The sequence below is a fragment of the Vidua macroura genome, chromosome 2 (genome assembly GCF_024509145.1).
Source record: "Vidua macroura isolate BioBank_ID:100142 chromosome 2, ASM2450914v1, whole genome shotgun sequence".
Taxonomy (NCBI): domain Eukaryota; kingdom Metazoa; phylum Chordata; class Aves; order Passeriformes; family Viduidae; genus Vidua; species Vidua macroura.
Window position 1 is genome coordinate 21,527,582 of NC_071572.1, and position 18,567 is coordinate 21,546,148.

The 18,567-nt window shown below is 35.8% G+C and overlaps 1 protein-coding gene across 1 annotated transcript in view; it reads right to left on the minus strand.

Annotated features, from left to right (window-relative positions):
• STS (steroid sulfatase) overlaps positions 1-18,567 on the minus strand; it is a 97,870-nt gene that overhangs the window by 40,728 nt on the left and 38,575 nt on the right. The window contains exon 7 of the mRNA XM_053971062.1: positions 539-676. Within this exon, the coding sequence (XP_053827037.1) occupies positions 539-676 (138 nt within the window). The remainder of the gene's footprint in view (positions 1-538; positions 677-18,567) is intronic.

Consider the following 18,567-nt stretch of genomic DNA (forward strand, 5'->3'; position numbering starts at 1 on the left):
TGGGGGCCACTGACAGGACAAGAGGCAACAGGCACAAACTAAACCACAGAAAACTCCATTTAAACATAAGAAAAAGTGTTTTTTATGGTGAGTTTGATCGAACGCTAGAGAAAGTTGCCCAAGGAGGCTATGAAGTTTCCATCACTGGAGATTTTCATAACTTGACTAGATACAATCCTGAGCAATGTGCTATAGCTGACCCTGCTCTGCAGGGGCTGGGACTACAGACCTTGGGAGATGCCTTCCAGGCTCAACTACTATGAGATTGCTGGATTTCTTTGATCTTGACCCCTGAAATATGAGTGGAAAACAAATTACACAGCCTCTACCTAGTGAAAGAATGAAAATATATTAATCTCTCACAAAGAAACAAGAAGACTTACTGAATTTCATCAGAAAGAATAAAAACAAACATTCTTACTTTATTTTGAATAGATGAAAGATTTTGACCTTGGCCACATAGTACATTACAGTTTTGGTGCAACCCCAAGGAGATGCTTTTTCTTGTATTTTTCAAGAACAATCAGAGAATATTCACCTTTATATATGCCATTGTATCCTCCATGGACTTCTCCAGCACTGGAGATTTCTTCAACATGAGCCCCTTGGTCAGATGTAAAGTATACAAGACTTTTGTCACTCAGATTATGCTTCTCCAGCACATCCAGAACCTGCCCTAAGTGAAAAAAAAAAAAAAAAAAAACAAAACAAAGGACAGCTTTAAGAATCACAGAATGAACTAGGTTGGAAAAGACCTTTGAGATCATCAAGTCCAACCTATGACCTAACCTAACACTTCCTCATCAACTAAACCATGGCACTAAGTACCATGTCCAGTCTGTTTTTTAAATACGTCCAAGGATGGTGACTCCACCATCTCCCTGGCCAGACAATTTCAGTGCCCAATCACTCCTTCAGTGAAAAAAATTTTACTGATGTCTAACCTAAACTGGTTGCCCTGGCACAGCTTAAGACTGTGTCCTCTTGTTCTGTCAGCTGTTGCCTGGAAAAAGAGACCAACCCCACCTGACTACAACCACCATTCAGGGAGTTGTAGAGAGTGATAAGGTCACCCCTGAGTCTACTGTTTTACAGGCTAAACATCCCCAGCTCCCTCAGCTGTTCTTCACAGGGCTTGGGTTCCAAGCCCCTCACCAGCCTTGTTGCCTTCCGCTGCATGCTGGGGACTTTAAATGACTTTTTCATTAGCCTTGGCACATATAAATATGTGTGTCCTTATGCCTTTTTGAGACCACTTTTCACATAAACTCTCTTATACTCAGCAATTGGCACATGCAGCACACAGTAGGGCCCAACCACACAGGCCTTGTAGCAATTGGGACCATGACTCAGTTGCTGCAGGGTTTCTTGAAGTACAGTATGACAGGATTTGTGCACATCAGAGAGAAGGGCTAATCCACAAAGAGCAAGTGACTTTTGGAAGCAGTTGCTCTCAATCAAGGAAATCCCTTAGCAAGAAGATTCAAGCCACTGAGGATATTTAGTAACACTGAGGAAAGAGTCAGCATGCAGAGTAGATCTCACAGTTTGGGGGTAAAGCCTTGCTGCCTAGCAACCTATAGAGACAGCATGGGAAAAATCTCAGTGTGAGTGTTAGAGTAAGACAAAAAAAAAAAAAGAGTACGAGAATACATGTAGCAAATTTAAAGTATGTGTGGTTTCATTATCAAACCTAATAATTAGCCCTTAGTATCTCATCATATGGAAAAACATCAACTAAACTCAAAATGCACATGGTGATAAACAAACCCAGGTGCACACATTTAAAAGAAGTATCCACAGGGATATGTCTTGTAACTCTTAGGCACCATGGGCTCATGTTTCATTTTCACAAAGGGCTCCTCACACTACTTTGGCACTGTGGAGGGCCTTGCAGTTATATAAATTACACTGAAACCTATTTAGGCTGAATTCTTTAAAAGGTGTTTCTGTATGAATTAGAGAGAAGCTTCTCCTTGTAACTTGCTCCAGTGAATTTTATACTGATTAGGACCTAAAATTATTGGTCCTGGCAAATGACCAAAGCTTAAGAATATAATTCTTCACATCAGCCTGACAATGAACCTGTCCTTTAGGGATCTCAGAACATATAAAGATAATTCTGTCTTCACAACCATTTTATCTTTATTCTTTTACTTAAGCATCCAAGAATGGCCCAATTTGAATGTTAATTTTGATTTGCTAACCTGACCACCAAGAATTAATTCATCATCTGATGCCCAATTATTGTGTCAAAGAGTATGAGATAAGAACTTTGAAACACAGAGCCTTCTAAACGGTTTTCAGATCGCTGTTTCTGCTGTTATGCTCTTTTTCTGGATAAGGAGTAATTACCTTACTTTATTGCTACTATTTCTAGTTGCCTCTTAATGCTATATCATTTTAAAACCGTATTTTTAAAATCTTTGACTGTCTTAATTTTTCAAATGACTGGATCAAGAATAAAGAACATCAGCTGCTAAATTTAAGTAGATACCTGTTGGTCTTGCTTGTAAAGTAGGAGCAAAGAAGAAATATAAGAGTAGGAGAATTTGTTTATGTAAATTTTGAAGCCTTGTGGGAGTTGAAATTTCCCAACAGAGCTGAGAAAATCTGTTACAAAGGCTGACATTTTAAAGCTGGTGGGTTGCGGGAAAATCATGCAGATCCATCTGACAAACCATGCACTTGCTGCATGAGGTGGATGGACTTAGTGCCAGAAAAGAATGAGGCAATTTCCCATTGGCTTCTGAAACTGGAGAATGTACTTGCTAAGTGATTACAGTATCTCTTGGAAATGCGCCAGTGATGATAAAAACATAGAGTACAAAGATAAATTAGTAAATTATATGTAGGTATACAGCCTACATGACCTTCAGAGTTCCCTTTCAACCTACATCAAGCTATGATTTTATGATACAATGACAATAAATAGTATTGTGCAAAGAAATATATGTGCAGTGATGTGCACAACCATATCTTTTTTTACATACATCATGTTCATGATGAAACTGAACTTTCAAATTAATCTTGTATATAAACCAAAATGAAAATAAAATGAGAATGGCACTCAGTATATAACATTAAATGATCTCCGGTGATCAAAGGCATTGGCAATCTTTCAATAATGACCACTTTGATTTCCCAACTAATTTGGGAAGATATGAGAAGCAATGAAAATTGTCTCGCTATCACAGATAATTAAACTAAAAATTAAAAATTAATATTAAAATTAAATGTAAGACATTATAATGAATTTTTAATGAGGTTGAGTAACTTGGCTTGCTCTGAAAAAAATATTAAATTCTGACACTCAAACACGTCCCATGTTAGAAAAAACCCAGCCATATAAAATGTATAAAAATTCTCATCCATTGTTAAACTCAATGGTAAAACTTCCATTTCCTTCAAAAGGATTTTGAAACACAGAGGATTGCCTACATTAGGTTTAACTAATGAATGCTAAAATGACTATTAATCTTAGCAACAACATCCGTATAACTATTTGTCCATCTGTACTGTTTTTCAATACAGATGGACTAATAATGGTAATTCAAAAACCAGTATTGTCAGAGTATGGCAGTCACAACACACTCACAAGCAAATCTTCCATTTCTATTTTGATCTTGAACACTGGCACCTACTAGAATGAAAACTGTAAATAAACAGCAAAGTGTGTGCTACCAGGAGATAAGACACATTTAAGTGCATTTGAATGATATGACTCCCATTAACACAAGAAAGAGTTTAAATTAAAATACCTTGCTTGAAAGCCACATTATAAAAAAATAACTGCTGTACTGATCTATGAGGATGGTACCAAGTTTTTTTTTTTTTCTGATTTGAATAGAACATATTTGGAAAGACAACATTTCCGAATATCCAAATCAATCTAGCTGATGAAGCTCCATAATTTCTGCATCTATTTAGCAACTAGAATTTCAGATCAAGCTACTCCTACCACTGCCATTATAGGAATATATTCTGCAATGTAGGTGACTAACATTGTAGCAGACAAAGGCATTAGATCATTGGACATTTTTCTTACATTTATATATTTTTAAGATACAAAACAGATTGAGGACTGCATTAAGATGCTACTTATTTTAATTAGTACATCAGTGTTCCAAAATTTAAATGAAGCTTCTTGTGAAATATACTGAGGAGTGGTCTCTGTATTCTGCTTTCCATTCTTGCTTCAAGCTGTGTAAAATTATGAAGAATTGTTTCATTCTGAATGTGAAAATGCTAATTTCAGTGGAGTGATAGCCACGTGAAAATGAGAAGAGCAATTGACTCTGTTCTTTGGAAAGAAACACAGCGCCATGCCGCTTATCAACTTCTCTAGCACAGCCTGAATGGAAGCTGAACCAGCCTTGCTAATGATGATCATAATTACTGAGTTTTGACTCATGTAAAGCTCCTACTGTATGCATCTACAAGAAGAGATAGGGCTTATAAAAAATGACTATTCATTTGTAAACCAGGTAAAAACGCTGAAAAACAATAATGCATTTACAAACGTGTTAGTGATTTGCAAAAGCGTTTTGTCCAGCAAGCATATGAACAAATGCATTTTATTAAAAAATTAGTTTACTGTCATTTCAATTCAATGGGAAAGAAATATTATTTGTATTAATTCAAAACAATTTAGAGTATTACTGAAATTGTGAATAAGAAGCTAGAGGAAATAGAATACCTGTGTGTAATCTAGGCATTAGAAAAAAATAGTCTCTCTACTTGTGACGAAAGCTTTAAAGCAGTTTGCCAGATTCAAAGAAAAAACATGTTTCAGAAGGAAGGCTAAGGATCTGTATCAGGAAAAGACAGTTGACAGTAAAGGAAATTCCTATTAATGTAACACTATTTTCCAACTCCAGTAAACTTTCACATGCCTCTCTTGTATCCAGAAACTTACAGCAAAATTGAGACAGATTCCAATAGATCAGCCTGGGAAAATTACCCATCACATCACTGCCTAGAAGAGGCAGTTTGATTGTGTTCGGGTTTTATTGTTTTTATTTGCTGTTCAGAATTTGCTACTGCTGCTCATGTATGGTTTTGAAAAGCATCATAAACCAGAATCACAACTTGTAGTCAGCTCCAGGCATTCACCTCTGTGAGTGGCAAGCCTTTGAATAAATGCATAAAATCCTAAAAATTAATGCTACATGCATAAGTGTTTGGAAACCCATATTTCTCCCAGAAAGTATATTGACGCCTTTCAACTATATACCCATAGGTTTACTACATAGTAAACCTCTTGGGAGCCCCTTTCTACACTTTCCAAAGTGCTACAGCACTTTAAGGTTTTGCCACAGTTAATCATCTCTTCAGGACTCAAAGGCTAAGATTTTCACCTTATGAAAACTTAATGTTGCAGCTTCTGCATACCATCATTCACAAGCTAACAATCATTTTAATCTCTATGTTGTTTTTCTGTGAAGAAGAAAAGATACTTCACTTTAATGCGCTGATCTGATCACAAAATCCACTGACTAAAACCTTTGTATTAAAACAAACTTATAACTAAGATCAAGACACCCTAATCTTAATTTTCGCTTTTGTACATTTCAGGTTATAAATATGCAAATGTTCCCATAGTATGCTCAGAGTCATCCAGTTTCCTTTGATAAATATGTAAATTAGTTTGTCTCTGCAGTGGGGAAGTAATTATCACTTTCAGACCTAGTCATTCAGTACAACACTTGAGGTAAAGATGGAAAATAATAAAACCATTGACAGCAACACAAGAAGTGGCTGCACATATGATGAACAGTACATAAACTCTGCACGCAACTTGTTTAACATTCAGAGCTACAACACAACCACTGCAGAGTGGAAATTCTGGGACAAAGCATTAGAATTTGCTATGGCACATTATCTAGCCAGTCAACAGAACAGATCCACCTTTGAAGACAAGTGATTCTCATAAGGAGGACATTAGTATATGAACCTCAAAGGTGAGAGGGCAGTATGACTCTTTGACCAGAACAGAAAATAGATGCATAACTAATTAAAAAATGTATAAGGTTCTTCCTGCAGAAAGAAAGTAGAGTCTGCATTCAGTACAAAGCCTTGAATCAGTATGGAAACAATCCATACAACAAAATCTTCTCCAAAAGTACATAGCTGGAGTCTCAAATGTGCTAAGCTCCTGCTATGATAGGTTAGTGGGATCTTCAATGTCAACAGGAAATTCTGCCAAAAAGTAGCATCTGGTTCTGAAAAAAATACATCTATATTAGTGTTTTAATTTGTAACAGGAATGCATATTTACAGTAAATCCAATCATGGACAGTTAACATATTTGTTTCCATAGCAAAGCCCTCTTGAATTTTGTGACCTGGATTTCTTTAAAAGTCTAATTTCAAGGACAAATCCTGAGAATGCAACTTAGGCACTCACACTACTAATGGGCATTTAGTCAGGGACCACAGTAGAGCTGATCTGAAGTGGGTTTCTAGTCTCTTCTGGTGTGCTGACAGTCTTTCTCCAGCTCAGAAGACAGTTCAGACCTGCCACTGTTGGCAATTTTAAACATGGTAGGATTGATGAATTTTCCAGTGGAAGTCTAGAGCAGGCACAATGCAGCTCCAGCTGTGTATGCTGTAGATACATTGAGAGTGGGATTTACATACAGTGTACACAAAGCAAAAAGTATGGATTTTCATATGCAAGTCACTGATTCTAAGAATTTGGCCCCAAAAATTCTGAATTCTTTTCAAAGTGAAGTAAGGTAAGGCAATTGCCGCAGATGTAACTACCTACTACTAGAAATCAGATAAGAAGTTCTTAGGTCCAGATAGTCTGTAGAACAACAGTTCTCTGTTATATTCCTCTAGACTCAGAGTGGGATGAGTAAGTAAGCAGAAGCACTCAGAAAAGGACAGTCTTTTAAACAAAAAACAAGGCAACTTTGGCGTGGCCAGCTAAGCTATCAATGTGAACTTGCTTTTTGTTTGGATTTAGATTGCCATGTAGCTGTAAACTTGCAAATCACTTGTGACTGTTTATACAGTTTTATAAGTATAATGTGTCTTTCAGACCCTCAGGATAAATTTTCAGCACAGTGCACAGCAGATTAGGTATGCACACTGCTTAGCAGCTTTGAATAAATCAACCAAATTTTGACTTATGCATAAGGTTTTTCCTAGAGATGAGTACCACATCTTTTATTTTCCTTATGCATATAGGTTCAAATTATTTTTTAAATATGAAAGTTGGAATGATATTTTAGATATATGTATAAATACGTGTGCACAATGAAGCACAGAGTTAAGTGTCTGAAGACCTGTAAGTATAGAGCAATAGAAACAATGCAGGATGGAAAAGCTTCCTGTACTGCAGCACTAATGATGGATTATTACAGGTCAAAAAGTATAGCTAATCAGTAGCTATTTCCTTATTAGTATTTAAATTAGCTAATAAATGCATTGCTTGAAATTCACTTTTAGACCTTACATCTGTTGAACATAAGTCAATGTATTTCTAACTTAAATCTTGATTTTTAGCCTGCTTAAAATGCTAAAATATAAGAAATGGTCATGCAATTTTAGGAGGGTCCACTGAATTTGCATTTTGCATGACAGCTGTGATAACTTCTTGGGTAAATTTGCATCTTCATTCTGCACATATCTAAAATACCATTTCACACATACAACTAAGATGAATAATGAAAAAGACATTGTCTCATTTCCCACTTTGAGGTCTCCCATGTTTTCTTGCAAATTATGAAAGGGATTTCTTTAGGTGTGACCTTGGCAAACTGTAGTGACAGCTGAGGGATACTATTCAATTTTGAATTAGACTGTCAGGTGAATTTAAGGCTTCAGTTATTTGACCATTCCAATATATGCTGATTGTGATTGATTGCATAAATGGGGAGTGATAAAAGAAAGTATTTCCTATGTCTTCAAAGGTTTAAACATTTACTAATATCAGACTAAGTTTTAAACTGAATATGCATATGGTCCTAGAACCAAATGCATAATGACAATATTTTGCCAGATTATTGTATGAAGAATTATGAAGAATATAAAGGAGGGAAAAAAAATTAACCCCCAATTTTAATCCTCTGCACTTTTCTAAAAAACATCAAAGCATTTGCCAGTTGTTTATTTCATTTTTATTAAGTAAAATTCAAACTGTAAAAAATTGGCTAACATTAGAGCATAAACTTTTATCATCTTTCAGCAGCCAATTTTTTTAATCTTTGCTGAATTTGGAAGTAAGTTTTAAACACTTGCTATAAATTACATGCCATATAGTTAAAAGGAGATTTATCAAGATTGAATTATATTCTGTGGAAACCCTGGGCACTGGGAATATTCCTCTGTCTGCTCTGGGGTGTCCTGACCCCCAGGGGAGCACTGACTTTGACCCTCATTCATGGAGAAACCTTCCAAAGCCTCAAGGTAAACTAGAGTTTACCTTCACAAAAGTGTGAAATAGATTGTAGAGAGTAGTGTAGTATGTCACATGGGTGAGAAATTTAGGTTTTAGGATTTTTAGTATGTTATAGATGGGTTGAAGATGGAGTATATAGGGTGTTGTCTCTAGTTCATTTTACTTCCTTCTTCTTCTTCTTGGGTTTAGGTGGTATCTTGTAATTGGGTAAAAAATCCGCATTGCGGGTCTTTAGGGGTCAGTTATTGGGTTAGAAAGGAAAATAATTTAGGTGTCACTTCTTAATTGGGTAGTTTAGTTTTTGATTAGACTTAAAAGGCCTTGTAACAAGAGATTGTTAGCCATTTTTGTGCTGTTTTTCCTGCACGCAGAATCTGGTGCAGACAGTGTGCTGAAGTTTTGATAAGATAACAATAAACAGAAGCTGAAGACCGAAAGTCCAATGGGTCTCTCATTCCTGTCACAGAACTGCTCCAGGAGGCTCTCCCCTGCCAGGGGAGCCTCCAGGGAGTTGCCCAAATTGGAGCCCACAAAGTCACAATATTCATCATGAAATCTCAATATATTTAATTTCCTGGTTTTCTGATTTTAATTGTGCATATCTAATCTAATATGAAAGTAGGTGTGCGTTAACTCACTCCCAATACAACTTTTTTTTTTTCTCCTTGACATAAGGATCACCATGCACTCTTGTTAATTCACCTACTTCTCTAACTTTTATGCCTAAGTGCTACTAGACACTCAAAGCCTACTGTGAAATCACCATCTCCAAAACATGTTACTTGATGATGAATCTCTGTATAGACACTGTTACTACCAATAAGAAAGCAAACCTGACTATGAAAATTCTCTCAAGGGATTTTTCCACTAATCATGTAGACTCTACTCTGTCTTCTCTAGATGATATTCAGAATTTAGGAAAAAAATACAAACAAATACACTGAGACCCAAAAATTATGATTTGGTGCCTTTTTCCCCTGGTATATGTATGTGTGTTAAACATGACAAATATATGCTGACTTCAGTTCCAGAGGATCCTGTCTGAAGGGAAGGTAAATAATTTTTCAGGTCATCTTCATTGATGATAGATTACTAGCTCAAAAAGATTACTCATTATCTCATGAAATGGCACTTTGGTTCCTTAATTCATCTAAGTCCTCTTGAAAAAATATTCATGGCCTATTCGAAAAGAGTTTTTGCTGAAGTTTCAGAGTACTATTCAGTAGCACAGCAGAAGCCTATAAGGAAGAAAAAGAAAATCTGCCTTTTTCTGGTCTGAGACCTGGAAAGAAAAATATGCCATTCTTGTTTTAAATTGGTTTGGAAATATTTGAGGATTCTGCTTAGACCAAGATGTGTTTGATGCCCCTAAGACATGGTGATGTCATGAGATCAGAGAGGGCACTAAGACCATTAGGCTAATTTCTTTGCCTTTTCTCTAATTTTCACTCATATAATAATAAAACAATAACATGAGTATGTTACATGTGAAATTAAAAATTAATCTGAGTTTACAAAGGTTTAACATTATGAATGCTATGTGTAATTTTGTTTGCAATGACAAGTTACAAAAATGGACCAATATATTTTTCCTGTGTGAAGGCAAGACAGAATTCTGAAAGGGCTCGGCCTTGCATATAAGGATTACAGTTAGATGTGTTTTTTAGAATAAATCTGAAGGCTAAATTTGAGATGAGGAAGGATCATTGACAAAAACACCACAGATCAGCTGAAATATTTACATAGATACATGGAACAAATTAGTCTAACTGTAATTAGACACTATTTGGGGAAGAGAGGAGTTTTTGCCAAGGTAAACTCTCCAAAGAACAGATGGCAAATAACCACTCGAATGCCCCAAGCAGCATATTTGTTACTTATGGGAATAGCACTATTCCTATGGATAGACAGGCTTCAGGTATTTGACCATTCCAATATATGCTGATTGTGATTGATTGCACAATGGGGAGTGATAAAAGAAACTCTTTCTTATGTCTTCAAAGGTTTAAACATTTACTAATATCAGACTAAGTTTTAAACTGAATATGTATATGGTCCTTGAACCAAATGCAAGAGGGTTAGTTCCTCCCTATTAATGTATTTTTTTATGAACTAATCATTTTGGAACCTATAAAATCAAATTTAAGAATTTATATATAAACAGATGTCTTTGAACAGGAAATGGTTGCAATCTTCACATTTCACATGAATAGCTCTGTAACACACTGTGTTTCAGTATCACATGCAGAGAGAAGTACAATCCAGCAAATAGATTTCTGCTCTAGAAGGCACTGGAAAAGTATGGCTGGCTATACACAGGAACTAACTCTATTGTTATCAAAATTCAATAAGCAAATATGGTAACAGTAGGACAGAGTATTTGCATACATTTCCTGATAATATATTTAATATACCAATTCCTCCTATTTAAAACAATTATTTTCTACTATTTTACCACAAATTCCTAAAGATAATATATAACCAGGGAAGTAATTAAATGTCTCATCAAAAAATCAGTTTGCATTCTAAGAGGTAAATGTGGTATTATTGTCTAGTATATTTTGCCAAGAAAGTCCTCAAAGCTCTCTTTAAGTAGGCCATCTATTTTTTTACGAGCAGCACCTGGGGGTTATTGCACAAGAAGACTGGCAAACTGCAGCAGAATCACACAAAAGTTGGACTGAGAAATTGAGGATATGGAGCTTGACTACCTCAGTTCTAAACAGGCAAGAATATTTATGATATGTCCTGTAGAATGGATTTAGGCTTTTTTTTGGTTTTTTTTTTTTATTTTAACGACAACTGCCAATTTATGCCTCTTAAAAAATGCTGGTTAAAAATCCATCGTAGTAGCACTTTGCTCATAACATCCTGCTAAGAGGCTCAAACATTGTTCTGTAGGATGTGCTGGTTACATAGTGTCTCACTCTGTCCTGATGTTGGTTTGGAATGGGCCTTCAAAAATCATCTACTCCAACCTCCCTGCCTTAGGAAGGGATATCTGTCACTAGATCAGGTTACTTAAAATCTGGCTTTGAACACTTCCAATGATGCAGCATTCACAACTTTTCTGGGCAACCTGTTCCAGTGTCTTATTACCCTCGTTGTCCAGTATTTCTTCCCAATGTCCAATCTAAATCTACCATTTTGCTGTTTAAAACTTTTGTCCCTTGTCCTATCACTACAAGTACTGGTATCAAATCTTTCTCCAGTCTTATAACTTATTTTCCTTTATATATTCTTCCTAGAGCCTTCTCTTCTCCAGGCCCTCTCTCAGCCCAGCTCTCCCAGTCTGTCTTCATAGGAGAGGTGCTCCAGCCCTCTGCTCATCTTCACCAACCTCCTCTAGGCCAGTCCTGAGAGGCCCCTATCTTTCCTGTGCTGAGGACCCCAGAGATGGATGCAGCGTTCCAGGTGGGATCTACCAAGTGCAGAGCAGTGGGGCAGATTCACCACCCTCATCCTGCTGGCCACACTGCTTTAGATGCAGCCCAGGACATGCCTGGCTTTCTGGGCTGCAAATTCACACTGCTGCCTCATGTCCAATTTTTAATCTGCTAAATGGAAAGGATAAATTCTATGTGTTTGAATTATAAACAAATACATAAAAAAGTATTCATTTATTACTTGCTTAATATACGCTCCGTGATTTTGTGATGTCAAAATCAACTGAACTCTGGATTAGAAGCACTTTGCTATCTTTTACACAGCGATATGCTATACATTGAATACTCTGTATCTTCCCTGACTTTACTAGAAATAATGAGGCATCCTGAACTATTAATTTCTTTCAAACATCTGGCATTAAGTTATCTTTGGATTTACAGGAAGACAAAGTTTATACTGCTTTTTAGGGCTAGGCCATTCTTTTCTTTAGGATTAAAATGAAGTTACATTTGTATTATATCTTGTTTCATGCTTTGTTTTTTGATGCAAGTCTGATTAGGCAAAGAAAATAAGCTTGATTTTTAACTCACAACTATCTCAACCACTGAGATACAAGAGCCTAAAGAGCCAAAGTCCTTTACCCTCACAACAGTGAAATGGCAACAGTACTATAAAACCATGTAAACGGAAGGACTTAAGTTAGTCACACTTAATTGTAGGCAATGTAAGTGTGACATTATAGACAAGTCCATCCAGCAGTTTGCTAAAAGTGCACTTCCTGAAAAAGGAAGATTCCTCTCTTCTTCTCCTCTTTCTCCTTCTTTCTATTTTCTCTGGAAGTTGGTTAGAAAAAAAAAGAGAAGGGAGAGAAGGATGCTCTGCCTCCCCTCTTGTGGAATTATAAGGCTGCAAGATCCACTAAAGCTGTAGAATATAACTTCATGCTGGTCTAAGGCAAGAATTTGATTATCATGGAGTCTTTGTTTGCTCATCCCAAGTAAGCAAGTTAGCCCTTAGGGGTCAGGCGTTCCTTTGGATATTGAGCTTACTATTGTAATACAAAATAAGTTCAGTGTTCTCAGGGTTACTGAAATGTGCTCTTCATAAGGAAATGCTATAAAGAAAGTTTCATAGGTAGGGAGAGAGAATAATTTAAAAATAGAAGTGTGCATACAAAGTCAAAAGAAAGTAAAAACAAAAAGAAAGCATTCAAACTAGTAAAACATAACCTGAGTACACTGTGAAACACACAACCCTTGCCCCACAAACATCAGTATTAAAAAAGAGTGATAGAAAAGAAAAATAAAGATTCAGTTTTGGTTTTTCTTAAATAGCATCTTGAATTGAAAAATAAATGCCTTTTGTTACAATGAAGTGGTGAGAGGAAAAGCGCCAGAGCAAAATTACTACTTTACCAGCCTGCCTTTCACTAATCACTGCATCACTGCCTTTCACTAATCTACTGCTTCTCCTAGCCCTAAAAAATTCATTATTTATCTCATTATTATATTTTGTTATTATACAGAAAGCAATAAAAACCTTTCTTTAATACAATATAAGCAACTGTTTTTATAAAAATAATGATCTGTAGTAGTATTACCACCCAGCCTATTATATAGTGTGGTTGTTTTAGCAGTCAAATGTACCATTGAAAGATTACCAGCCAGAGTCAATAAAAAGCCAGTTCTATAAACCTCATCAATAAGAGCTTATTACCACCTGGAATTTGAGCCTTGTGATTCAGCAGTATGCAATTCTGCATGGAAATTCACTAAGAGGAACCAGTCTGTTGATGAAGAATACAGAATCTATATTGTCATAAACTTTATTTTATGATTACTGCTTTCACTCAGAATTAGATCACCTTTTTTTAAGCAGCACAGTCTCAAAACAATTAACATACATTTCAAAAGAAGCATGAAAAAGTTTCATATCTCTCTCCAAAAAAACATTGTGGATTATTTTAGAAGAATCTCTAGTATTCTCAGTATCATCACTGAAACTGAAATGCACATGATCAGTTTTAGGGTTTTTTCTTCAGCTAATTGATATGCAGCCAGCTATGAAAAAATGGTAAAAGGCTGGAAGACATTCCCTGAGTCATCACAGAAACTGTTCATATCATTATAGTTCATATATTGGAAAAGATATTTAATTATCCTTAAAAAGTATCACTTAGTCCCCAGGACCAGAAAAAAACCTGAGTTCCTGACTCCAGGTGCACATTCTAACCATTTCCAGCCTCCAACATGGATCAAGACCGTGAAAAAAATTACTTATCTTTCCCCCTTCCCAAATCCCACGCCAACTGAATTAAAGTCCTAATGCTTTACTATAGATCCAGACCTGGATTAGTGGGTGACTAACAACAAAGTTATATCTCAGGAGTTAAAACTGAACATCATCTCTGTGTCTCAGTTTTTCTTCCAGGAAACAGATTAATGAGATTCTACTATCTCATAAAGGCTTTGTGAAAATGCTTATTTGCAAATCTGTTATACACTGTAGCAACGTACCGACACAGAAGAGATGAGTCATGTCAAAGTATCTGTCTTCAAAACAGAACTTCAATAGCATGTGTTAAATAAAACATGAGAACTCGTATTTAACAATGAGGAATATACCTACTGTTGAGAAGCTGCTCATTAAGAAGGCACTCTGATAAGGAGATAGGATTTCAATGGGAAAAGAAATGGCATGTAAACGTGTTAAAAAACTGCTCCATGAGACACAAGCATAGGAAAAATGATTTTTTTCTGTCTTTGAGTACTTGACTTCATAGTCTTACAATATTCACGTGTGCCTTCTGCATGTTTGTATGCATTTATGGGCTGTATCAGCCATGGTAAGGTACTGGGTAATCCACTACAAAACTATCTGAAGGTACAAGGAAGAGGCATGGATGAGAAGGTTTAAATACACAGATTAAAAATCCTTGACATTTTCAGTTTCTTTGTTCCTTAGTTTCATGTTTAGGTTTCTTTCATAGACATGCAACTACTACCAGCAACATTCTTCTCCTTCTCTAGCACAATCAAAAATAAAATCGTGATAACAAGCTCCATAAATACGTATATAGATATGCTTTCAGTGTCCAACTATTGAAGAAAAAGGATGGCAAAAGTCATGTTCCTAATTCAGGGCTGAAGGTTAAGGCAGACAACAGTAACACTTCCACCAAAGCTACTGAAGTCTGTCATTCTGACCCTTGCTCTGGATAACTGGCTTACTAATTTCATGTGGAGTTTTTCTAGCACAGTGCAAATGTAATTTTTCTTAAGAGCTTCACAGTATCTGTGCTAAAAAGCTTGCTACACAAAGGCCCTTGATGAGCAAAACCTTTAGCAGCTTCCTTAGAACTGTTTTTCCAGTCTGTATTTTGGAGATTATCTACAATTTGAATAAAGTTAGCCCCATTTTGTTTCCTTATTGCAACCTTTATCTGAACATTCGTACTCAGACCTTTGTCCATATGGACTTGAATTCCCGCAGGTCAATTTTGTCTTAAATCTGTGTTCTTAATTGTTCTCAATTGTTCTTAACCTTGCTGTGTTCTTAATCTCACTGATAATGGTTTTCCCTACCCACTTTAAGCAAGGAGCAAAATCCAACCATACCATTTATATGTAAAATTAAACTTCAGAGGCAAAGGTGAAACAAAAGGTTGGTAGCACATTTCATTTGAGAACTTCCTATCCTCCTTGCCTGGATTTATCCTCACTGCTTGGAGTCATCAGGATTCTCTCTTATTTCAAGTTTATCTGAAACAGCCTTTGAGTTTTCTCTTACTAATGGAAATTAGCTTGTCTAAGAGTAATGCTAATTTTCTTTCACCAATTACAGCATTTTGATCTAACACAATGTTAGATGTCATGTCACTGTTTTTGAAATAGACGAAATTTTAGGAGCTTCATAATTAACAGAAAGCATTTACATTTTTGAACATTACATGATTACATTTTTGTAAAGAAAAAGGCACAGTGTCCTATCACACGTTGTGCTGACAATTTAACTTCTGCACTATCAGATGCAAATGAAACCTCTTACACAGCTGGCAGCAAATTTTGAACCACACAGCACTGTTACCACAAACTACATTACACTGAATTTTTCCATCATGGAGTACTAACACATTATTTGAACATGACTGATTAAAAAGTGCTACAGAAATGGCGACTTAAGATGTGCCTTGTAATCTTGTAAATAATGTTCTGAGAAGGAGCTTTGCTGTATACAAAGATGTGATATATAAAAAGAAACTGTACTTAAGGAGGATTAGGTAGATCAGGAGGCTTACCATAGTGGAAACAGGAATCCTTCATCACCTAGTCACCTCTTAAATTTGGTCCCATTCAGTAGTGACTGAAAGTCATTGCTGCTTAGTGACATATGAAATGGGTTTGGGTTTTAAAGCAGATTGCAACTGGAACACATCCATATCATAAAAGGCAGAACCACAAATTTTTTTAATCTGCACCCACATTGACAATTTTCACAGATGTGACCTAAAGAGCCTAACTACAGCCTTAGATGAAAAAACAGTCTCTTAATGCTAGGATAAGAACAGAATGGCAAGACAGGGTGGGAAAATTCTATCCTAGTCACAGAATGCCTGTATTGGCTGAATACTTTCTTCCTCAGAGGTGCTGGCTGAACTTCTTTTATTATAAGAAAACCAGCCTAATATTAAACCTTGTACACCAGCATACATTCAGAAAAGCAAGGTCAAGGAATGCACTATTAGCATGAGGCATCCATCTCCAGATTTTTAATTCTATTTTTCAGTTTTCAGGCTCATCCAACATGATGTTACATTCACAGTAGCTGGATAAGATCAGTGCTTATCTGGTGCTTCTGATCATGTGGCATCATTCTGCTTTGCTTATCTTTTAAATCGATGTTGCACTGTTACAAATGACTACATGAGGTGAAAAGCCATGATAAATTAGGCTTATCTTGGTGTGCAGGATTTTTTCTTGGAAAAAAAAAAATAAGGATAGCTCATTCATTTTTTTTTCTCAAAGCAATAGGAATTTATCCTTTTTTTTTCTTCTTATATTATTAATAATGTTTATTTTGATTTTTAGTACAATTCAGAATTCTCAGTTTTGTGGTACATTTTTAGGTTGTCCCTTGTAGAATAGCTTTCTAAATAAAGGTTCAAAGTATACAAACACTGCAAAGTGATACAAAGATGTGAGAATTCAAAATAATAACCACTAACAATTATATGTAAAAGAAGAAATATCGATTTCTGATGAAATTTAATAACACTATGCTGTTTACCAGAAGGAAGATAGTTATTGTTCAGTATTGGAAAGAACATTTAAAAAGCCCACAAAACCCCCACAAAACCCCCAACACTCAACCTCTAGGAATGTAAGTTCAGGCCAGAATAACTTGAAATAAATATTAAAATTAAATTTTAATTACTTTGTAATTAAAAATAATAAGTCAACTTTAAGAGCTTAAAGGATTGTAAGTTTAAAACAATGACTTTAAAAAGTGGAAAAAAATTACTCTTTTTTCTCTTTACTTTGTGAAAGCATTAGACTATGTTACTTTCATCAGAGCAAGAATTCCTATGAGTCTTTTGGGCATAGTTCAGTTTTCTGTCTCCTAAATACATTACATTTTCCAAAGTAATTTTTGTTTTGTTAATGCTTTTGAAGGCATTATTTTCATTTACTAATGAAGTGGTAGTACATCTATTACTAAAAAGAGAGAAAGATGCCACAGGGGTCATTAAAAATAGTTTATATTAAATTGGAATTGTTTTCACTTAGACCTTTCATTTACATTATTCCAGAGTAGAATAAAGATTAAAAGTAGAAGATGTGATCAAGTTCACTTGCTTAGCATATTAACAATTTAAACATGCACAAATTCATCAGATAAAAGGTATGTAAGAATTTAGTTTTCATCATCTCGCAATTGGGTGGTATAGAAATTAGAGCCACAGCTTAATTCTGCACATATTACTGATACAATCTCTTTTACAACACTAGGAAATCTCATTAGGGAATAAATAAATTAGATGTTTTTCACAAAAGTCTGGAGCTGGCTTGATGAATCTTCTGTTCTTCTCTTCCTCTTTTGAAGTGCTTTGTGAAGATATGTATTTATAGAAAATTCTTAATAATGATAACAGTGGAATAAAAAAAAAAAACAAAACAGTTGAAAAGTGGTCTGACTTTCAGATAGTCCTACTAGATTGTACCCTAGCTGTCCTTCCTCAGTGAGGTAAGTATACTTTGCATCTGCCTTGCTGCATTTCAGTACAGGCTACATGTCACCCCAGAGAGTTGTGTTGCAGAGTATTGCAAATGCTTCAACAAGTCATAAATGTTCCTCATGTAAGGTTCAATTTCTTCAGATACCTAAAGTTTAATTACATAGCTACTTTTACTTAAAAAAAGATTATGGGATATTATTTCCTTGTAAGGAAAATCTACTTAAGATGTCATTAGCATCCTCAAAATTTGTCAATCACAGTAATAGAGAATCACAAAATGGTTCGGATAGGAAGGGATCTTCCAAGATCATCTAGTCCAATCTCCCTGCCACATTGCTCCGAGCCCTGTACAACCTGACCCTGAATACTGCCAGTGATGGGAGAGCCACAGCTTTTCTGGGCAACTTGGTCCAGTGTCTCACTGCCCTCATCACAAACAATTACTTTCTAATGGATAACCTAAACCTGTCCTCTTTCAGTTTAAAACCATTGCCCCTTGTCTTGTCTATACAGCCACTGGCAGCAAGTCCCTCTCC